This window comes from Leuresthes tenuis, unplaced genomic scaffold (assembly GCF_036924035.1).
Source record: "Leuresthes tenuis unplaced genomic scaffold, fLeuTen1.0.hap1 SCAF_1, whole genome shotgun sequence".
Taxonomy (NCBI): domain Eukaryota; kingdom Metazoa; phylum Chordata; class Actinopteri; order Atheriniformes; family Atherinopsidae; genus Leuresthes; species Leuresthes tenuis.
In genome coordinates this window covers 20672424-20697054 of record NW_027325355.1, presented here as the reverse complement: position 1 = coordinate 20697054, position 24631 = coordinate 20672424, and the positions used below count along the sequence as shown (strand labels likewise).

Sequence of the window (24631 nt, the reverse complement as noted above, 5' to 3'; positions counted from 1 at the left end):
ATAAAGGGTTTTGCTTTAATGTATTACCTGCTTTTTAGAACACAGGTTAAATCTTTACCCTCTGAAATTCAAGGAAGTTTTGAAATTAAATGTAAGCTCTAGAAGGATTGGAAGTAAAGCAGCACAAAATATGTCAGTGGTTTGCAGCTGAATTTGGCGTTTTTGTTGTAGGTTTCACGACTTGTGCCTCTTTATCAGTATACTTTATGCTTTTTCATTTACTAGAAATGAAGAAAACTCTTCATTAAAAATCTGGTCCCACAGACTTATTTCAAACCATAGTACAGCTTAAGACGACACAGATGCACATGCAGGTAGTACAAATAAATAACAAATAATTAAAAAGCGTGTATTAGGATCATCATTTATGATAATTATCATTCTATATCGTTGACTTTCAACGTTACATGAAACACATGTAATTGCAAGTTCCCCCTCTGCACAGCTATGATATATACAATAATAAAGGAGTCACAATAAAATGATTTATTATCCTGCAGGTGTGGAAATGTTCCTTTCCTGGAGCGCCAGAGTCGCTGTGATTTCTTCCGGGTTCCTGTCTCACTTTGTTTTGTTTGGGTGTATCAGCGAACAGCTCAACGTGACAGAAACACTCTTTCTGTGGCTGTATGTACTTTTTTCTGCAAGCTTTCATGACGGATCGGTTGAAAATAAAATGTCTCCTGTGGTTGGATACGTAATTTTAACTCTTTGACGTCGGAGGAGAAAGTTCACCGTGATTTCATCTCAACCAGAGACACCTGTTGCTCCAGTTTCGACGGACAGGTGCCTTCGCCTCAAACAGGGAGTAGCTGCGGCTCCGCACAATTTGAAACTTGGACTAATTTCTTAACTTCCTCTCTGTTGAGGGACATTTGGAGGTTGAACTACGATGAAAGTTACAGTAACTTTCGGGGACACCGCAGTGGTGGTGCCCTGCAAAGCTGGGTGGACTGTCCGGGATTTAGTCGACCAAGCCACACGAAGGTACCACAAGATTTTGGAGCAGGTAAACACTCTTTAAAAACACAACTTAACAGTACTTCTTTTAATTGCCTAATATACAATTGGAAATAGTTTTTAGCAATTCATTCCACTCATTCTATTCATTTTGTAAACGACACCTCCCATACCTCGGCTGAATTGTGTGGGTCACGTGACACATCTACGTTATGATATCCGTATTAGAGCTAACGCTAGCTGCTAGCTTAAATCACCATGGCAACTCTGTAGAGATAATTTGTTTCTATTTTTTTCTATCTAGTCTATACTGCCAGCAAAGACACTAAGGAGCCCCAACAACCTGTCCTCGTCATTTTTATTTATTTTTAGTTGGATAAGAAAATGGAAAAAAATCCCATCCTCTCTTGCTGAAAGCACCCTGTATTGTATTGTAGAATGAACCCATATTGTACTTGTGGGAAGCTTAGCCTTTGTAATTGTGTTGCATTTAATGGGTCTGTTGTATTATTTATGGTGCAGAATGCAGTGAATAGTTTAAGAACAGTTACTTTCGCAAGAGGCTGAAACACCAAAACACAGCAGATCATCATGGATTAAACAAGCTTTAGTCTAGCCTTTATTGAATATACCAAAGTAACCATAACTAACTGCGTGAGTTTTAAAAAAAAAAAAAAAAGGAATCCTAAACATATAAAACTATATGCAACTATCTCCAAATGGATACAAAAAGAAACCCAAAAACAAAAATGCTACACTCCACCTCCTGGTTTCATTCCACTCGGCAAGTTAGGATTTAACGTACCCAAAGTGGAAAAGGAATGCACAACATAAGATAACAAAATAAGGTATTTTTCTTCGAAAGGGAGAACATTGATTATGTAAGACCAAGCCTTTTTTTCTTGTAAGAAAAGTATTTTTGATCTGCCTTAAAATTCAATGGATTATTTCATTGTCCCTCCTTGATCCGCACATTGAGTTTCCACAGAAGATTCAATCTTTTAGTAAGTTCTGGTAGTAGTTGCTTGCAACCACAATAATAAGTTACCATTCAAAATCTCTCTCACCACAGATATGTTTATTCTTAACTTTTCTCTACCTCAGTTATGCTTAAGTACCAACATGACTTTGTTAGAGTCAGGTGAAGATTATTGGCCTCAAGGCATGAGTCACTTTTTCAATAAGTCAAGCCTGAACAAATTCTAATTTTATAACATGCACTTTGATCAAATGAATCATATTTTTGTTTCTGTTGCGCTCCATCTGCACTTGCCTGTGGTGCCTTCACTGTCTTACTTACAGACAGGGAGCTGCTTTTTGCGCTGTTAATAAAGAACCTTGATGATTACTTATTGGATGTGGAATGCAAAAAAACAACTGCTCACTGCCTCTCAGATGCATCCATTTTGTGATTTTTGTGCCCAGGTCTGCTGTTCCTGAAAGTATTCTCCATTCTAGTCGTAAACATCATAAAATTTCATAACTCATATATCAACGGGGCATTTGCCAGCTTAGTTTTTAGCGTTTCTTCTGCTGAATCATAAAGCAGATTACTGCAGCGGGTCTGTTTTGAATACAGACACAAAATTCAGAATTTTATTGGATAATTCAACTTGAAATGGTTCCCAGATTTGAAAGAAAGTTTCAGAGTTAAAGTATGTGATGCGTTTGGAGTGACATCATGCTCTGTGGGTTGAAAAATGTTGAAAATGTTCACATTTTGTACTTGTAACAGGGTTGGGTTTTTGTATTGTCTTGCTTACAAACAAACGGTGAGTCCATACAGCTGTCTCGGCTCTTGCATTGGCAGAGGAGGGAGATGTCTAAATAGGTACATAAACCATTATGATTAACAGCTATTCAGTTTGGATATAGTGAAGGAAAATCTGCTTGGTCTTCCTAAATCCTCTTAACATTGTTTTACTTTCAGATGAGTCATAATCTTCTCCGCCCTCCGTTTGTGGGAGGGTTGTGAAAGCTTTTTCCATTTTTTGCAGGATGAGCTGTCGTGCGTGCAACATGGAGATGGTCATTTCCAGCATGGAGCTGTTTTCCTGTGATTTTTCTCATTGACACTTTCCAAACATGTTCACGTACACACCAAGATACAAACCCTCTGCTTTCTGCTCTCCAATGTCACAATCACTCGAACATTAATCATTCTGCTGTGCTGACCTTTTATTAATCAGCAGCTTATGTGCATGCTGTCCTTGCATGATAGCGTGCTCTTGTGTGTCTCTTTGAGGAAGTGAGTAGTGCTGGCTGTAGCTTTGGCTGTCTACCTGTACAATAGCGCTCTGTTTAAGCTCTGGTATCTCCGCGGGCAGGTGGAAGTTTACCGTTTGATGTCTTCAATGTGGCCACATTCGGGGAAGTGCGTGGTGGACAGGAGGCTTTGTCCTGTGAGTGATTGGGGATTAGGATTGGTGACAGGCCCCGGTCTTATCGGTTGGCTGGTCCCCCCCTTCAGCCTGCCCACTCATCCTCCCTCGGGGTGAGGCAAGAGGCTGCCTTTTGGGGGTAAGAGAAGCTGTGGAAGCATGGATGGAGAGTGATTTGGTGCCTGGATGGCTCGATGGATCGCTTCCCTTCAGTGGAGGAGAGCACACAAACACCTTGATGACCACAGACGCACACACAGAGACTCTCCTCATGCAGTGATCCCCTGAACTGTCAAGTATTTGCTTCATTGATAGCCACAGCCATGCCCACTCTGCCCAGCAGCGGTCCCTGTTGATTCTCAGTGTGACACGCTGCGCTACACAAACTGTAGGAGGCTAAATTTGACTGTGTGATTGGAATACATCAGGGCCTTGATTGCTTTTCACAAAGCATGTTAATTAGGAGCTGATGCTAGACGCTGACTCGGCAGTGTGTGGCCACCTCTTAATAGAGGCAGATCATCATGAGGACAGTCCAGCTTTGTAGCTGCCAGAGAGGGCCGACTAGATCTGACCAGATGAGCTGGCTGCTCCTGCCAGCAGAATCCACTTAGCACCCACATTAACTGCACATTTCTCCACTTGCCGGCCTCTCTGCTGTCAGCAGGAACAGTGTCAAAAACCCGGGTTTAATCACTGAGTGAGTGTGTTTATGTGCAGGGTGAACTGGTTTCTGCTCAGTTTCACCGTGCATTGCAATAATAGCCCGTAGACCTTCCTAATTGGTAGTTTATTTAAATGAAATTGCTGCTGTTTTTGTTCAGCTGTTTTCATCTCTACTGTTACCAAGAAAGACCTGTAACTTACTGCATAGAGAAAATAGCTGCTTATTATAGCATGTCATTTAGACGATATGCAAGGACACACGATGTGGATTATAATAAAATATATAGAATTACTGCTGTTGCTGCATTAAATGAAGAAAGCAGAGGAATGTGGCAATACATTGCAGAAATGATTTTCTGTTTCCTCTAAGGCTGCACCAAACAGTTGCTTTTGATCAAATATTTAAGAAAAGATAGTGAGTTTGCTCAATAGTACCCTCAAAGGCCATCTGAAATATCTTTGCCTTAGTGACAGTTCAAAACCCAAAGATAAGCTTGTCAAGAGCAGCTATTTTTCATATTAGAGACACTTGAACCAAATAGTATTTTAGCTTTATAGCCTCTCCTGTAAACTGTAAGGACAGAAAAAGTCCTAAGCTGCAGGAGTAAGAAGCTGACTGACCTCTCTTTGCCTTAATTACTGTACTGGAATGGCTCTTTAGCCTGGTTGGCCAGGAGGAAGACTGCTGTGAATCCTCAGAGGAAACAGACAGTACTGTAGCTGTCTCTCCCTTTCTCATGGTCTGTCTGTACAGACTCGGTTCAGATTAGAGACCCTATACTGACTCTGCCCTGACAGCTCACTAAACAAGCTGAAAGAACTTTGCCCTCCTTCCTATGCATGTAGGAGGGAGACAAATTGTCCACTGTGGGCTGGTGTGTGCGTCACAACAATATGAAAAAGACATTTTAAAATTTTAATGCAACTGTTCCAATCTGCCGTTTCCCTTCCTCCGCATGTTTGTGACTTTGGTTTTTCGACCTTCTCCGCATGTCAAAAGCGTTCATGGAGATGTGTTAATAAAACTGCTGAAGTTGTGTTTTGGAAATAAGCCCAAGGGCCTCAATACTGTTGCAGGGCAGATGGCTGGGGGCATGTGATATAAAAATCAGATGTGATTCCTTGTAGGTTGTTAGTCACAGAACATATATATTTTTAATCTATATGCCACTCTTCCTTATGTCAGTGAGCACTCCTTTGCAGCAGTTTGTACTTGGTATCTCTTCACAGGAAGGATTTGAAAGCAGCTTATACACAAAAATAATAAGAATAATTGTTGAAACGCATGTAGTGAAGGAAACACAAGCTTTAGCAAACCTCGATGTTGGTTAGTCCTGGTTAATTTTTTTTTTTTTTTAACATTTCTCTTCCTAAAAGATTTAATGGATCCTTGTAGAAAAATGCCTAAAATATATAATTTCCCATGACTTTACTCTTTAGATACACTCATTTATATATAGTTTTTATGTATTAAATGGATACACTGTCTCTGTTCATTGGTATGATTCCAGTGATTTTATGATTAATTTAGCTTATTAAACCTATTATAGTTTAGGCAACTACTAAATTCTCCATTTCTGTGTGTCCTCCTTCACCAAAGAGAAAAGCCTTTTCATTTGTCTTCCCTTCTACTCGCACCGTTGGATCCGACTTAAAGACGGCTGCTCATCGACATGTTCATTAGAACCATTTTTTTAATCACAGTTAAAGCCCACACCGTGCTCACACAGCTTGGTAATGACACATTCTTCTGAGGATCAGAGTGTGAAAAAGCACCCCCCAGCAGCACCGCCGCCGCTCCAGCTCCACTGAATTCAGCTTCACTAATCGCCCCACTGCTTCACCACTCTCGAGTGGTGGCGTGTTTGCTCACCAGAGTGTGTGGGGGAGGGCGAGGAGGGAGGGATATCACTTTAAATGATGGGGGACTTAGCGGTGTAATTTGCAGGGAATTTACTCTTCTAACTGTCACAGTAATTCTCCTCTGCTGTTGACTTACTTCCAGCTACTTTTGTTATTTATTTCACGGGAATAGTGAAGGTATTACCAGGGACTGAAAATGGAGGTCTTCAGAAGATCTTCTTTTCTTTGTTGTCTTTCCTCTTCACAGATTATTTTCCCTCTGAAGTGTCCTACATCTCAGGGCCTCATATACAAGGTGTGTATACACTTTTAGGTTAGCACTCGGGTATTCTTTAGTCCAGCGATCCTGTGGTAGTGATCGATTAACCCCTCTCCCTGAAAATCACCCTCATGCCTCCAATTTCATTAAGGTGTGTCATCATCATCATCATCCCAGCAGAACCAGTTACCCCCCCTTTCTTTCTTTGCTGTTGCTGTCACAAACACAAACTCTGCCTTAACACATAAACAGAGTCGTGAGAAGCAGAAGAATGCAGGGAGACAGCCAGGTTGGACTGGCTTTTCTGGTGAGGTGTAAATGACACAACTTTACAATCTCATAACTGTGGGTATTTGTGCATTGTATCTGGACACTGAAAAAGGCTTGATATTATAAGGTTAATACAGGTGTTAATGAAGCTATTACAGTAGAAACTGTCAGACCAAGTTGAAGGCTTAAAAAGCTGAGTTTAAAGGGTTTCCTTGCCTATCAAATGAGAATTAAGCAGAGCCCAGAGAGAGGGAGGTCCATCCAACAGTAAAAAGTTGAGCATGAATGCTTTTTAAAATGATTTAAAAGTGCTTTGTTTTATTTGTAAATCTGAGAAAAAGTGGAAATGATAGAAAGCTTGTGCTGTGCTGCTATGTAAAGGTGATGTTTTAGTGTCAAACGGTGCTCCACTGCAAGATTTTCATCTTCATTTTCTAAAGTACTGCAACGTCTGTAGGTGGACAATTCCTTTGTTTAGTTTCATCATTTTGCCAAACAAAAAGGCTCATTTCCATCTTAAAACCTTAACAAATTCAAATTCTCACCTGTTTTGAACAAGAATGACCTACTTATGATGAGGGCCCATCCTCATTTCCTTCGTCTCTCAACTTTGTACGGTGACACAGTACTGTGACTCTGAGCGAGGAGCTCTGCACCACTGCATTGCTTGTCTGTTTGCATGGCAAACCGTGTCATGGCATTGTGTGAAAACTTCGGGGTATTTGATGTAGATGGACACTCCACTTGCGTTCTCTCACTGGTCTGTCTTTGGTATTATTGCCTCTTCTGAAGAAAGGGTTTATTCCTGTGATTGAAATTCCAGGCTCTCCTGCCCATTTTAAGAGAATGAACTTGGCCAATCGTGAAAGGCAGACACCGTCTTTTTGTGCCCTGTAGTTTGCATTCGGATGCAGCTGAGCAAAAAGAAGCCAATTCAGAACACGGCCCAGTCATACAGCAGAAGCCACTCACTGGGTCTCAGCCAGTCATTCTAACCTCTGCGACTCATAGCCCATAGCCAGTCATTTAGCTGGTAATGTAGTCTTGTATTGTTCTATTTATTTGTGTGGACAGCTTTTAATGGGCCACTTTCCCACACACACATTGTTAAGAACAATAACGCTGTTAAACATTTATTTTCCCTTCCTACAACTTGTTTCTAATAGAAAAAAACAGGGATCAAGCCACAAATGTTTTCTCAAAATGGCTGCATTTAACCCATCTAGAGGGTTGGAATTACATCTGGTTTATTTTGTATTTATAATTTTCCCAAATTTCTCATCAGCCTCATTCTTAGCTCCACCAAGCAGCTCCACAACAGTGTATACTCAGAGTCCCAAAAAGGGGAAGATGGCATTGTTCATTTGCTTCTCTGTTTATTTTGTTGTGTAAATAGCAGACAGATTTCAGATTGTGGTATTTGCTTGTCTTTGTCTGCGAATGGGGCACAGGGCTCTGTGTAGTTCCTGTTGAGCGGGGTGTGTTCCCTTTGACCTCTTGATGGTGGTGGTAAAAGTGAAGAGGAATTTGCCCACCACTTCCCATAGATCAGCCAAAAACTGAAAAAGTTCCTGTCCTCGCCCAACTCACTGTCACTGTGTGTTCAGCAAAATGTAGGTCACCTATTCCCTCTGTACCCGACTTTTCCAGTGGACTGAATGTTGTCATATCTGCTGTTGAGGGTAAAGAGCGACTTATTTAAACCAAGTTATTTCTCACTATATTTGAAACGGTTGCTAAAATCATGCAGATCATTAGTCTAATTATTATCTATTCGTAAAAAATGCCAGTTGGTGAGAGGTGTTGGCTTTTCCATCAGTGTGAATTCATAATGTCCACTCTCTTTGTGTCTGTGTATCCAGCATGGGGAGAATACAGTGAGGATTCACCACTTGGAGTACATTGAGGGAGGCATTCTGGACATGGACGACCTGCTGACTGATCTAGTGGAGGACAGAGACAAGGTGAGGAAGTGGGGAATGTTTTTCCATCTAAAGCGATGCACAGTGAACGTTAGCTTTGTTATTCATATGTTTTTTTTAATTTGTATTATAAAAACTGGAAACATCTGATAAACGGCACATTCTCATGGTTGGACAACTCGGCGTAACAATATTGAGCTGTTCCCGATTGTTCTCGAGCTTCTCTGTGTGAGCGACAGTGAATGACTGCAGAGAATCTGTCATCCTCAGCCACGCTCAGAGTCTTGCAGATGATTTGTTTGGACCCGCTCCAAACAGCTCCATTCTGGCAGACTGACAGCTTGTCCATTAAGCGAGATATTCGTTAATTCAAACAGCGGTTGTCTTGCGAATGTTGCTCAGGAGTTGAAGCCAGCTAAATGCAAAATATGACAATTTCTTTTTTTTTTGCTTTGGACTACATGCCTGGAATGAAGGTCCCCTTTCTGATTTCCAAACTACCTTCCCTCTGGTTCTTCAATCATTTTGGGCCTGTGCCGCACCGTTAAGTCTTTCTGAAAGGACACAACTTCAGATTTATAACAAATAAAAACAGGTTATGTGCAGACGGAAGTTTTTCAAACATACTTTTTCTGCATATATATGTACAGTGGCCCAATTTTCAGTGAAAAACAAATTTCATTCCCCCTTGCTAATTTGCCATAATGCATTCCTAAGATGTGCTAATAAACTGCCCAGAATCCATATTCATAAGCTGGCGTCCAGACGAATGATGAATTACCAACACTTAGTCAGCAGGGAGGCCAAATGAAATGGAAATGGAATATTCAGCAGATCCTGTGCCACAGTAATAACTGGTGTTTTAAGCTGCATGATCAGTAGTGTGTGTGTGTGTGTGTGTGTGTGTGTGTGCGTGCTCCCACCTGGCATTGTATGCATGTAGGACTGCTAGATTGGCAAAATACTCTGTGAGAAAGAGGACAAAACTGAATTATAGATGTGTGAATCTTCAGTTGAGAAATAACTGTATTTGCAATCGCAGAGAACAGAGGCTTCATTTTCTGGGATGATGGAGTTCTAATCATAAGATCTGCACCTTATTTGTGCATAAGAGTGAGATTCGTAGATTTTAATGACTCTTTTTCCAGCCTAAACCTGCCTCGTCTCAGAGTGATGATGAAGTGTCAAAGTCAAATCTCGCTCTGGCATTTGATCATATTCTCTCGCTGCTAAGTTAACCTGATGTCGGCTCTCTTTTTCTTGCTGTGGGGCTTTTCATTTAGTGATTACAGGCTCTGCTGAACAAATGCTTCACTAGAAATTGCACCGTACAGGAACTGTCCTATTTACCTTTTAATTTTATCTTTTTTTTTTTTACTCGCCCAACTCTCTAAGCGCCCTCCCCCCTTTCATCACGCTTCTCATTCTGTCCTTTTGTTTTTGCTGCTGATGAAAAGATAGCAGGCAGAATAGGATGGGTGCGTGATCTTCCCAAAGTGCCAGCCGTTCGACTTATCTCCGGGCTTCCAAACAGTGTTGGCTCTCGTAGATTAATGAGCTGCGCCTGGCATTCTTGATTAGTCTGACTTCCTTTTGTTTGTCTACATTTTTATTACCTCGCCTCAGCCGGCAGATTCTATCTTTAGTGCTTTTTTTTTGTTATGTTATGTTATTGTGGCCGACGCTGTTTCACCATCAATCATACAGAAGTGGTCCTATTGTGAGGGTCCTCCACAGCACAGCATGGGCCCTCTGTTAGCCGCGGATGCTAATGAGAGATAATGGTGAGCTATTTGTACATCTAGTGGTTAGCTTAGCCGTGAGTCCAGACCTCTTTATCTGGGCCAGCCCCTGACTATTATTCACCAGACACACACACTTGGACGCCCGCTCACACACAAATATAAGCTGTCCCTGCTGTCTGTGCCGAACCACAGGCAGGCGTGTAGCGTGGCATGTTGATGTGTACGGAAGGAGCGCCACTGGTGGTTGATGAGGGCGGAGATGAGGGGTTGGCTGTGATTTGATTACAGCTCTGCCCCCCTGCATCTGTGACACGAGCGCACCCGCATACACACCAATGTGCTCTCACACTGTTCGTTAGCCCCCCATCTTGAGACACGGGCCACCAACCTCCTCATGAATATTAATATCAATCTGATGAATGCGCAGAAGGCCAAGGGTTGTTGGTTTTGGTGTGACCACACATACACAGAACACACAAAGGAGCACAGTACAAAGAGACCACTCCAGGTCGCGCTTGAGTCTATTATACTCGCCTCATCTTTGATGCTAAACTGTGGGTGTGTTATGTGTGCTTGTGTGGCCCGCAGGTCTCAGTTGGCATTTGGAGTTTTACTGGTTGACGTTGTTGACCCGTCAGATTTGCTGCTATTTTGTTAATGTCGAAGAGCGGTGAAGACATGACTTCCTCCATGATTTATTTTGCAAGTAGTATTTCAATTAGTCGGGTGATGATGCTACCAGCTTTATCTTTAAACATTTCCTAAATTGTGTTTCCTGTGACTTTGTCTTTGAATACAAAAGCTGGGCAGTGAGAAGGAGAACACCATGTGAATGTGTGGACAAAATACCATAATCACATTGTTCCATTCTGTGCACAGCAGTGAATGGTTTGATTAATATGAGAATTATACTGATGTGCTGTGGCCCGTACAGTTACTAGATCCTGACACCCTTTAGTTAATTACCCACCGATACAGTACAGTGCAAATGTTTTGATCTTCATTCCAGTTCTTGTGTCTTTTGGGATACCTCAGGCTTTTCTCCCTGTCTCCCTTCTTTAAGAACGTACCTGTGTCAGGTCTTTGCCATTATTTGCAGATACTGTTCAACAAGTCTTTGTGATAGCCTGCTAATAACAAAGTGCCTAAAGTTCTAATGTAAAATGTGTTCCTGACCAAGCTGTCTGTTATGTGTAGACACAACGCTGGTTCATCCCTTGAGTTGGGTGTCTTCTTTTTGCACGAATGATTCACAGGTCGGTTTTAATCATGTTTTAATCAAGGACTGGACTGAAAGTCAGAAAAAAAGCAGCCAGTGTCCAAAGAAAAACTTTGAAAGGCCTTCAGAAAGCCTGGAGCATTATTGCTCAAGACCTTTTTTTTTTTTTTTTTTTTCAAATAATCCAAGAAGGTCTGGCCCCTCTGAAGCAGATTATAAAGAAATGAGGGGTGGCTCAAGACTTTCGCACTGTAATAATGCAGGATTGCTGCTGTTAGCTATGTTTTGTTGAGATTTGCTGTCTGGTGAACATTGTGCACTGTGTGCGACGCAAGTGAAACCCTGTAAAGATGCTGCTTGATTAGAAAGCCATCTCTCATCATTCTTCTCCTTCACAGTCCTGCAGTTCAAATTTGAATGTTCTACATGTGTGAGCGTCCTCTCTTGTTACGCCGATTTCCTCCAGAAAAGAGATTAAACTCAAGGAGCATAACATCTCCTCATAAGTGGACTGTCACTCCTCGTTTCACGTACACACATACACATTAATCAACATAGACTTTTTTTTTTCTTCAAAAGAAAAACATAAAAAAACCTCAACCCTCCATGTCATGCATTCAAATAAAAAACTAATTTCATGGGAAAAAAGAGATCTAATCCATCTCTCTCTCTTTAATTAGCCCATTTAATCACTGCGTCTAAATGGCACCCACAAAACCCCAGTGGTTCTGTCTGTTTGCTGGATTGTAAATGTAAAGGAGCACATCCCAGCTCACCTTCCTCTCAAATGTCAGCCGTTTGATTACGAGACCATCTTTCATCATCCGTCTCCCCTGCCTGCGTGCAACAGAGAACGGTGCGATGATAGAAAATTACCTGGTCGCATGGCGGAAAGCATTATGATCTTTCGAGTAGGTCTGTGGTCAAGAGTGTTTATGATTTACTTTATAGAAAAAAGGTAACCCCACAATAACACCATGTGAGTTAGATGGATGCATGTAATGGTGCTAAGTGAAGAGACACTGTTACAGAGCGTCTTCTAAAACAAATTAAAGGAAAGTTTAGGAGACTAAATGTCATTTTATCTTTTTTTATTCATTTTTCTTACGTTAGCATTTCACAGGTGTTTATGGGGATTATTCTTTAATCTGAGTGTTGATGGCACGCCTGTTTCTTTTCCCTCTGTAATTCTCGTGTTTTTGTTGTCTGTCTACATTGAGCACAGGGATAGCAACCCCCAGACTAATGAAAAATACTATTACTGAATGCAAATATGTTCAGTTGCTACTAGCATTAAAGTGCAGAACAGGATCAGCGTTAAAACTGGGGTTGATTTATTTATTATTATTTTTTAAATGAAAATTTTAAGGATTTATATTACTAAAGAATTGTATTTCTATGGAAAGTTTTCTCATGGGGGGGGTATTTATGAAACATTTTGAAAGCCATAAAGAGCCTAAATATTTGGAATATTGTTTCTTACATTCACGAGCTTGCAGACTTCTTCTAACCTGTCTACGTTTGATCTTATTGTTAAGAAAACAAAGCATTTCAGCATAATATCCCACGATGAACTTTCAATAAGATAATACAGGCCAATTTGGATCGAAAGTATAAAGCAACACTGAGAGGTGTGAAAAAACGATTTTTGAAGTACGCTGACTGTTGTTTAACATATTCTGGGCCTGAATCTACAAGAATTTAGATGAAAACCAACTTGCATAGCCGCTGAAGACCAATTTCTAGCTTTTGATCTCAAAACTCGCACTAAAATTAATGTTTTTTTTAAATTTTATGTTGCAAATTATACCAGGAGATTTGCCTCATAAAGTCATAAATGACATGTCAGATGTCAGCCCCTCTGACAGATCACAATAAAGCATTACTTAAACTGTGCTAACCTCCTGGAAGAAAAGTTTAGTGAATAGGATGTGATTGCGAGGCGCAGATGTGCTGATTAGCCTTTGACGTTTTACAACATCTCTCTCTCTCGCCTCCTTTCCCCTCATTCACTGCTGCATTTGACTGACATCTGAATAGTCCCATAACTCTGCACGCTGCGTGAATGGCCAGTGATGAACGGGAGCTTGAGGTTCAAGTGTGCTGATTTAAAAAAAAAAAAAAAAGAAAAAGAAAAAAAAAAAGTGACACGAATGCCAGCCCAATCAGAATCTTTACCCGCTCCACAATTTTAATCGTGATCCATATGTCTTTGCATGTTAAGTTGGAGTATGAGCAACACAATGTCTGACTCACACATTTGAGGTTTAATAAGAGGTCTTGGGTGCATTCAGAGTGACTCTGCTGGGACTCACCTGTAGGCAGCCATTAAGCTTCCAAAGTGGTTGATACTTTTGAAATACTTTTAAGGGGGTAGAGAGGGAGCAGAATACAGATCAAATGTTGTGCTTCTATATTGTTTTTGTAAGCTTTGGTGGAAGGTAAAATGCTGCTTATATCCAATAAACAAACAACGTATTAAAGTTTGATTAGGTCTGTGACAGACAGTTTCCTGCAGATCAGATCAAATTGGAGCGGTTTGCCCGACGGGATTTGGTCACTTTAGCTGATTTGATCATATCTTATCAGCCTCGACCTTGTTGCAGCCCTTCCATCTGTGCACCACAACAGCTCTTCTTCTGATTATATTCAATTAACAAAACCCCCTCCACACACTCTCTCATGCTCTTTCCCCAAACCTGGTTTGATTGTAATTATGTCGAGAGCTCAATAAAGGCTTAAGGAGAAATAATTCTTGCTTTTCCCATCTGCATGTTGATTTTTCTCATAAAGTTGCACTTTGGAATTTTAATTTCTTTACATGATCCATTACTCTACCTTTTTGACTTTGAATAATGGAACCTCTCCAAAGTGATTTGTCAGTTCAATGAAGCAAAAGACTGGGATTCAGTGAGGATAAGGCCATTTTCAATTTTCTCTGCATAAATTTATATGACCCATCAAAACTATGTTAGTCCATCGCGTCCTCAGATCTTGTTCTGCGGTGCCTCTTCCTCTGTAAAACACTGACATTCTGTGTTGCCCTCTGTGTCCCAATCACACCACCCATTAGCCTCTAATGGAGCGAGACGGTCAGACTGTGACCTGACCTTCCTGCGCCTGCTGTGGTCTGGCAGGAGGAACCTGAGGGGGCGGCCTCATGTTGGACTCACTTTCCAAATACCACATGCATGTAAGCAATGTGGAAGAGGTGGTTGTGGAAGAGGCGCTTTGTGTCATGATCTGTTAAAGGTAATGTGTGCAATCCAGCGCAGCAGCCATTTACCTGTGACCCAGTTGAGCTCAGTTGCAGTGATATTGTTCAGAGGCTGCAGCTTATGTTTGCTGTCAGTTTTAGCTTTGCCAGTTAGCTGTGATTTTGGCAGAGAAGCTAATCACATCGAGCTAATGATCTATTATAGATCAAATTGTTTATAGCAAATCTGCTCTCTGACCTCACCAGCCTCACGCCATCTGTTATCCTACATGGCATTGCCCCAGAGAACCATTTATATATATGTGTGTGTGTGTGTGGGGGGTGTGTGTGTGTTTTCCCTCTGCTCACGGAGTCTCTGCTCAGTCCAACTGCTAATAAGTCGAATCAGCAGAAAGTCACACTCCTGGGCGCATATGTGGGAGTGTGTTTGTGTGTTGCAGCGTCTAATTTCACAGCAACCAGAGGATAGGTTAATTATTTAATGATTCCTATTAAAATTATAGAGCTGAACCACATCTGTGTCCATTGTGTTGGACACAAAAACACACTTAAGTCACAAAGCAAACACACTGTTGTTGTTATCATTCAATTTCCCTGCCTCTCAACCTCATAACCTAACTGATTGGTATAATGAATGAGTTCTCTGGACAGTACCGGCTGAATAGGCCTCTTGAATTAATAGTACACCTACATCTGACACGAGAAGGGACATATGGAAAGGAAATGGGATTGTTTGTTTGTGAAGAGTTTGCATTCAGGGTGAATTTGCTGTCTACTCATAGAAGACAAATGATTCATGGCACTTCTAATAAGAAAATAAAGTACTTAAAAGACCAGTTTGTAAGACTCAATTTATCAATAGTTAGTAAGCTGTCGAAACCATTAAGTTAGAATATTACCAACAAATATTTATTTAGGATCATTTGATATATTAAAATGTCATTATTATTATTTTTCATTGCACCATTTTCTACCATATATCCTCCAATGGGTCGCTGGGGCAACAGTCTAACCAGAGATCCCCAGACATTCCTTTTTCCAGCCTTCTCCTCCATTTTGAGGAGCACCACGTTGTTTCCAGGCCAGCTACAAGATAGTCTCTCCAGCTGGTCCTGGGTTTGCCTCCAGGCCTCCTCCTGGTGGGACATGTCCAAAACACCTCAACTGGAAGGCGTCCGAAAGCCATCCTGACCAGATGCCCAAACCACCGTCGGCCATTTTTGATGTGCAGGCAGAGATTCTACTCTGAGCTTCTCACCCTAATACTAAGGCTGAGCACAGAAGTTTCTGCTGCTTGTGTTTGCAATCTCACTCTTTCGGTCACTACCTACAACACATGACTATAGGTGAAGGATGGGATGTAGATTAACTGGTAAATCGCCTGCTTTGCCTCACAGCTCAGCTCTCTCTTCCCTCCCGACAGATCAGTTGAACATCTGCATCACTGCAGACATCTCCCCAAGCAGCATGTCTGTCTCCCACTCATTTCCACCGTCACTCTTGAACAAGACCCCAAGACACTTAAACTCCTTCACTTGAGGCAGGGACTCACCTGTTCTCTCTATAATGGTTTTGAAAAGAATTTATGACAAAAGGCAGCCCCTACAGAGTCTAACACAAACCGGAAATGAGTGACTTACTGCCGGCAGTGTGAACCCAGCTCTCACTTCAGTTGAACAGGGACCGAACAGAATGGAGCCCAATGCCTCTTAGGACCCCACGTCGAATGTAGTTGTAAGCCTTATGAAGGCTGACAAAACACTAACCACCGTGACAAACTCTCTCCCGCCCGTCACAATATCCCCGCAAGGGTAAAGAGCTGTTGAGTTGTTTCAAATGTATTTATTTTCTAACCAGAAATAGTAGTTAGTCTGCCCCGTAGACATCTGATTGGAGTCATTAGTCCAGTAGCCCCAAGTCAAATCATGATCATTTAACATCTTCATATCTTTCTCTGTGCTCTTCAAACATTTTCTTAAGATTCTAGTCTCGAGGCAGTTTTGTTTGCCAGTGTGGTGTGTAGATGAAGCTGTCTGAAGCTGTCTCAGGCAGCGTAACATGCTCTAAAGTGGTGAACTCGGATTCGAGTTGGGCAGATTTGATATATTTATTTTTTTTTCATTTTTGCATTCATCTCCGATAGCTTGTTTTGGTTGTCAGAAAACACCAGTCATTCCCTGTAAAGTGATAGAAAACTCCACAACAGCAAAGCAGGAAGCTGATGTTTGAGAATTTGTTGCCTCTGTTGGTTTGATGTGCAGTTTGGCAGTTTTTTTTTTTCAAGTGCAACTGTTAGTGTCAGTGGTCAAAAAGAAAAGGAACAAATGATAAGGAAATTGTTGATAAATTTTTTCTCTGGATGAATCATCTTATTCTTTCAGCGGTCTGACTAAAGGTCTTGTGGTAGTTTAATTCTGATGAGAGGAGTAACCATGTAGTGGGCTTTTTCAGTCTGCTTCCATCTATATGTGGATGGATGGGGCTGTCGTCTGTGCTGTGGTGCTTGCAGTATAATGCTGCACAAATCTCACTTTTCCCCTCCAGGCTTTAATGTTAAGTCAATAACTATCTAATAAGGCCTGTTGGAGAGAACACACGTGTTTGATGGGTGTAAAAGAAGAAAACTGAAGGTGGAAGTGTTTTTTTTTTTTTTTTTTTTTTCTCTCCTCGAAACACCTTCAGGCTCTGAGTGATGCTGGATCTCCATGGCAACCGCAAGTACCAAATGTCAACAATAAATGGTTCATATATATCTATACCAGCAGGCTCAGCTGGAAACCAGAATGTTTATCTCTAAAGAAGTAATCTGAGCTGTAAAATACAGTCTACAATGCAGGACCAAGTTGCACTTTTAGGAATTTGAAGCATTCAGAAATGAGAAAAATCATGATCTGATTGGATAGCCAGCACATTATTTATAGCTTATGGTTATGCGTCCTAAATGTCTCTTCAAGGGCTCTGTCTACATAAGGAGGAGAGCGAAAGGCGGAAAGAAAGGGATGACATGTTGTATGAAGGTCTAATATCGAGGGAAGGCAGATGGGAAGAGGAGGAGGAGGAGGAGGAGGAGGAGGAGGGAGAAGCAGCCTGTGGAGGAGAGAGCCACAGGTGAGAGGGCGCCAGCCTCACAGCTCTGAGTTAATCACTTCTTCCATTTCTCTGTCAGATCCCGAGAGGAGGAAAGGAAGGAGGGAGGATGAGGAGGGGAGGCTGGGGGAGCAGCTGGCCGTACGATGGCCACAGGGAAAAGAAAGCTGATTATTACTCTCAGGTTGTGACTTTTGGGGAGGAGATTGGAAACATATGTTATTTTTCTTTCAGTGTTTGTGTGCATTTGTGGGAATCTTGTTGTGTGAAAGAGGTCGTGACTTCCAATATGCGGAGCGACTACTTGTTCCTGTATGCGTTTGCGGACAAAGGTGTGAGTATGTGTCATGTCCACAGATGTGGGTCGAGATCCGTGAAACCAACACTGATGTGTTTGTACTGCAGGAATGATGAACGAGCTGGTTTGATATTTGTGTTGCTGACCTGAGAAATACGAGGCCTGGAGCTCCCTCGTCACCCACATCCCTCGCTGTCTTGCTCCCCTCCTTCCCGTCACCTCCTGTTCCCTCCCTTCATCTCTCTCGCAGCCTTTCGGGGACGTTTGATTTATGAAGAGTTTACCCTCTCCCTTTATGAGTGTGCATAAATAATAATGTGGCCTGTCACTGTGCATAGTCGGCACCGCAATACTTCAGCTGGTGTCTCGCTTTGTGTGGATGTGCGTTTATTGGGGGTGTCTGCTTTCAGCTGGCCCACACGTGCTCCATCACCGTGGCAGATGTGAGTGCTTAGACGTACTGAAACAGAGAGAACTCCACCATTTACAGTTCCTTTGAGAACGTTTTAAAAGTTAGTCTGAACAATAAGCAGCTTTAAAAAAAAAAAATAATAATTTTCTTTCAAACCTTGAAATCTTTATTTGTGGATATTTTGTTTCAAGCACAACGCTGTAAAGAGGCTATTGATATGTCATTTTGACAATTGGTAACAGTCTTTGTGATGTCTAAGTCACTATTTGAATATACACATTTGTTCTTATCAGTTCTGCTAACCGAAAATCATTCAGTGTTGCCAACTTGGCAGAGTCCCTGCCAGATTTAGCTGAGAAGTGAGAAGCAGCAGGCAGGATTGCTGAGCATGCAAATGCAACGTAATAGCATCATGAATATGCTAATTAGCGCACGCCGTCATCCTTTTTTCAACTTTTTTTTGCAGACTTTAGCTACGTTCTGCTGGACATCGTTGGCAACACTGAAAGAAATTCTCGTGCCTGTATTGTTCCACTTGTTGCTCTTCACTCAGATTGAGTGTAAAGTGCGTTAAAGTTGTTGTGTTACTGGAATAACTGTCGCTAAGTCAGACATATTGTCGTCGTTCAATGTGTTCATGTCCCTCGTGCTGCAATTTGAAATGTAAGGCTTTCTTCCTGACTCTGATCCTTCCATGTCTGAACGATGTGTCGCTTAGAATAGATATACTCAGAACTCCTGAACACTATATTCAGCACAACACCAGGACTTACGTGAGACTCTCTCTTGCTGTGCCTGTCTCTAAGGTTGGCTCTGTTGTCTCATAAGAACGTCACTCCTTTCTGATTTTACTGGGGATATTTCTGTTGCCGTTTAGCTGCACTGAACAATGAAAAGATGTTCTAAATAGACACAAACACATATCCAGACATTTTATACAGTAATAACCAAAGTAACGCTTCTTAACTGAGCTAAAACCTCATGAATCCAGCTGGAGCTTGACTGATATTTCAACTAAATTTATTGTGATTATGTCTATTTCATGCTTTGTTTCAGCTCCAAACCAATGTTTTCTTCACCAATACTCTGTGTGTGTGTGTGTGTGTGTGTGTGCTCATCCACGCAGTTGTCCTGTCGAGTTGAGAGTGAAAGGTTGTCTTCAGTGTTTGACACATATTAACAGTAACTGATGATATCACTCATCACGAGTTGCTTTGATTTCTCAGACCAGCGTCTCAGACATCCTCATCTGATGGGTTAATTCAGAAAGTGTTCATTCAGACACCACTGCAACGGCATGATGGCTGAAACCTTGCATGAGCTAAACGAATAGATGATTTTGTTGTGCATTTTACAACAGAAGATGGACAATGTTCAAGTGCAAACCCAGGGGTTCAAAAAGTCTGTTGAGAAATGATTTTGTCAGATAAAACCATTTGTTTTGTTGTGCACTTGCCCTGAAAGTTAAGTCAGTGATTTGCATTAACCAACTGGATGTTGCTAAATAAACAATGAAACTGGAATTTTCTGGTGTTTTCTTTGTACTAGTGCGAAAGAATGCATGTTATTAGAAATATCTCTAAGTCTAACAACTGGCCTGTTGTTTGTGTGTGATATGTAGTGGAAATCAATATAATCTGACAGGCACCTTAAAGAGAAAACAGCTGATTGAATATGCCTGCTTTCTTACTTTGTACTGAGTTGCAAAATAAACTCTTATTTACATGAATTCAGTACAGGTTTATGATTCGATTGACAATCTCTTGAAAAAAGGCAGTAAATTAGAATGTTTCCTTTGGCTTCTTTTTGCTACTGGCCTTGTACCTGCGTATCTCCGTAGAAAGCCCTTCATTAACCGAACCTTTTAACCTAAAGCTGAATCAGCCCCTCTCTAACACCGGACACTGTTTTCCTGGTGCACCAGTTTGCTCATTTTATATTTCCAAACTAGTGTGGGAACTGGGTCATCGTCACGTGTCGGATTTGGATGAATGCAGATGCTTTAGACTGCTGCACTGACAGAGCGAGGGAGTTATTTTGGTGTATTGTTGTTTTGATCAGTTTGTTGGAAGCATCAAAGAGGAAATAATGTTCAGTGTGAGAGAGACACCTCTTCAAACAAGAAGACGGAAAGAAACAGTTGGGTTTCCACTAGCAATGTTTCTGTATATGATTCATTATTTCTAAGCAGTCCCTTAACACAGGCTGGCAATTTTTGATTATGATTTCGCTTGTGTGCTTCAGTTTGTGAGTGGAAGACTGTGTGTGTGTGTTTCTTTAGCTGCCTTTGTGTCTTTGTAGTTGCACCTCTTCTTCTCTACTTTGTCTGCAATAATTTCTGACTATATATATGTGTGTGGGTGTGTGTGTCAGCAGGCCCAGAGCCAGGTGTGTGGGTTTCTGTGAGGTAATCCCCACATCTGGTGTGTGAGCTGTATAGATTCAGACTGGAATAGAAGCAGGATTAGCCCTGTTCTCCCCGGTAATACAACCAATTTTCTACTTGTTTAAATTACACAGGCCAAACATTCCACTGATGGCCCCTATGGTCTGCTGGAAATGCGAGTGTTTGTTCGGGTTGAGCGTGTACAATATGTGCTCTTTAACATGGATTCAGTTTTTGGTGTATTTTTATGTAGTCCCTTGTGTGGTATACAGAGTAGATGCATCACTGTTAGATTTGGTGCAGTTTGAGGGGAAAACATAGAATTGAGACACTGAAAAAGGATTGAGTGATGAGCCTTTTAATGTAACACAGCTGATTTTACAAAGGGTAATTTCATCAGTCAATCAGTCGGGTTTGTGTGCTGTTTATTCTACATGTTTTCCCATTTAAACATGTACACTGTGGTCATTGAGGTAGATCTCATCATATTTAAACTAATTGTGTTTAAATAGGCCAGTGTTTGTGTGTTTTAAGGCCAACAATAGATCATTCACTGCAGGCTGAGAGAGCATAAACATATTTGAACTTGTTTCTTTTATCTGAGTTTTTTGGAAAGCTTATGCAAATTGAATTCTGCCAAGAATAAGACTGTTTTCTGAATTTAAATCAGAAATTGCATGCATCTACTGAAATGACCTCCATCCATGTTGATGAGCGCAGACTACAGAGATATTTTGGTTGGCTTTCACATCCGCTTTGATTATCTCAAATATGTACCCTGCCAATCCTCATTATGCATCATCGCATCTTTGCTTATTTTAAACCGAAGATAATAGCTCCGTGTTATTTCTTTACTTGACGACGGTCGGTAGTTTCAACTGCAACATTAAAACCATCGTCTACAGGAACCTCTTAAAGGAACCAGCTTCTTTTTCCCCGACCCGCTCCACCACAGGAATGGGGGTGATGTTTTCCTCCTGAAAATGATCATAGTAATGAGGAAATATTTTAGATGCTGTCTGGAATTTTAGGGGCGGGACTTGAAGTTTGATAACACCTGATTGGTCCCTTCTGTGTCAGCAGGTCCACATTAAATCTCCACCACAGCCTGTTTAGTCTGTGAACTTCAGGTGGTTTTGAGATGCTTTCATTAGGTTGTCTACTTTTAAACTTAGTCTTATCCGAACAACATGACAATTTCCCACTTTGGGCACATCGACTAAGTGTTCTCTCACTGCCTGAAATTTCCCACCCCCTGACAGGTGTAATTGTAATGGGATGATTAATGTTATCTCCTTTACCTGTCACTGGTTATAATGTTGTGGCTGATGGTTGTATGTGTGCTTTATAATTCGGCGAGCAAGTGCAACCTCAACATCACTGCTCTTCACACTAAAGGCTGTCACTAATTACAATTACCTGATAGTTGATTTCCAGAAGTGCAAATAACTGCCTATGCTTTGTTTCTTATTCATTGCCGTTTCTAACACGATGTCACAGATATCAACAGCCAAATTTCTTCTCAGTCTGGGTCAGACACCTCACCCCTCTGTGCATACGCACTGTCAATATTCATCACACTTTGCAGGCGTGGAGAATTACATTCTCTACACATCCTGTGCTGCTCTCTGTTGAACAGCATCTAATTCGTACACAGAGGGGAAACTGCTGTTGTGGCAAACGCTCGGCTTTCAGGAGCTTTCACACCGCTGCTGCTTGAAATTTGGAGAACAAGAAGACGACACCAGATGCACGGTTAGGAGACGGAACAATGCTCAAATAGAAACACCATCAGTTGACCGTGAACTGCAGTTTCCTTTCAGCTATTGTATGATCACAAATAAATACGCCACGTCAGATTGTCAGAAAGTGCAGCTTTCATTCTCTGCAGTCTAGACACTGAGGAGTAGGACGGTTTCTCTCTGTGGTTCATTTTGTAATGCTTCAAAAAAACAAAAAACTGATGCCTAAAATTGTCTTCACAACCCTGTTGTTTTGTAAAGAAAGTGTGCCTGTGTGTAAGTCAGAACTCTTGTGTGTGTGTGTGAGTGTGAGAGATGATTGGGTTACCATACTACTGTCAGGTTGCTGCGCTCCCCTTCTGAATTATGCATCTCTCGTTCAAAGAAAGAATGAAGAATAGTGTGAGGCAGAAAACGGAGGAGAGGAGGGCAGTTGTAAGATAAATGACAACAGCACAAAAGCATCTCAATAGACTGATGCCACACACACACACACACACACACACACACACACACACACACACACACACACACAGAGGCAGAAACACATGCAGCAGTGCTAGACAGCGATGAGAGAGGAGAAGAAAAATGGGTTGATTAGTACCAGTGGATGGAATAAAGAAGTGTGTATGTTTGTTTGTGAGGTTGTGTGTGTGTGTGTGTGTGTGTGTGTGTGTGTGTTGGTGATGCTTATGTAAAGTTTAGAGGCTTGAGTGGTACCAGCATGCAGTAGCCTTTGGCAAAGACAAGGTGGCACTGTTCCTCCTCAGTAACCGCGTGTATGTGTGTGCGTGTGTGTGCGTGTGTGTGAGTGTGTGTGTGTGTGCGTGTGTGCGTGTGTGTGTGCCCCCATATCATCGCAAGCGGTTGTGTGTGTTGTTGTTTTTTTTGGATTGCATCTTTTCCAAATGAAAAAATGCTTTATATAACGCGTGCACAGCCCTAGATTTCCCGTACACTGCATGCATCTGTCCTCTCTTGTGCGTTTCACACAGGACCGGCTGCGTTTGAATAATTTATTCTTTGCAAGTACATCGGTAATTAAAAGCGTTCTAGTCATCTGGTCCATCTGTGAGTTGCAGCATGTAAACTTAATCTACTCTTTACAGCAACAGGATATTTCTCATATCCTGGCTGTTAATAGATTCTGCAATAATTGTTGCGATCCATGCAGCTTGTGAAAATGAAGAGTCGGTGATAGTCGGCATAATGATCTGCAGCCTTATTGATCCCTGTGAATAAAACTCCTGGTTTGCTTTAGCCTGCCCTTAGAGAGGAGGGTCATAAGTGAAGCTGGGCGACTGCGGTGCAGCAGCCCTGAAGCTGCTAGTGTTCATACACATAATTACGATGAGCAGTTTTATTGTCTTTCTCTGTATATCTTACTTTTATTGTATAAACATACAATTAATTCATACGACTCAGTTAAAGACGGGTGCTTTATTGCGCTTGAATCCAAGTACGTAGATGGGATAAAAAAACACAAACTGTTTGCTTTTTGGCACAGTAGAAGAACTATATAACCAAATTATATAATAACCAAAGTGGAATAAGACATTTCCGTAGTCAAACGGGCAGCTGAAGATCATTATACAGGCATAGTCATGATTTTTATTATTTTTTTTCAGATATTTGAGGTTATATGATTGATTTTTAATTGTGAAAGGCCTTCAACCATCAAACGTATCACAGAGAGAAGCATTTATTTTCTTTGTGACAGTAGAATCACTAAATTGAAGTGAATTAAAAGATTAATCGTATGGGTCGTGATGTTTGCTGTTGGCACCAGACGACTGACCTTTGATTCAGCTCAGAGAGAAACAGCCAGTTTTTCTCATATCATTTTAATTGTGTGACAGTAAAACAATGTAATGATTATAACAGTTGTTGAGAATAGTTTAGATGATGGACATTTGGCCATTTTTGTCCTGCAGATCTCAGATGCCTTATTATCATTTATAACCTTATTAAAACCTCACTTTTGGTACATAGATAAAAAAAGGTATATAATATCCTCTAAAGAGGATATTACCTTTATTACCATTTTGAGCAACAGACACTTGTCTTCAGATTGCATTTTGCTGGCAATATTTGAGAGAACACCACCGATTATCTGTGTTCATGTGCACTTAGCCTTCCTTATAAAACAAAAAAGTCAAATACGTCTTTAAAGACCTTCTGAAACATTTTAAAACTGAAAAGCT

General features: G+C 41.2%; 1 protein-coding gene across 2 annotated transcripts in view; it reads left to right on the top strand.

Annotated features, from left to right (window-relative positions):
• The first annotated feature begins 531 nt into the window (after window positions 1-531).
• Window positions 532-24631, top strand: part of pard3ba (par-3 family cell polarity regulator beta a) — a 154983-nt gene continuing 130883 nt past the window's right edge. For both annotated transcript variants that reach the window (XM_072363690.1, XM_072363613.1), the window contains exons 1-3: window positions 532-573; window positions 609-1009; window positions 8262-8363. In XM_072363690.1, the coding sequence (XP_072219791.1) occupies window positions 893-1009; window positions 8262-8363 (219 nt within the window). In that variant the 5' untranslated portion in view covers window positions 532-573; window positions 609-892. The remainder of the gene's footprint in view (window positions 574-608; window positions 1010-8261; window positions 8364-24631) is intronic.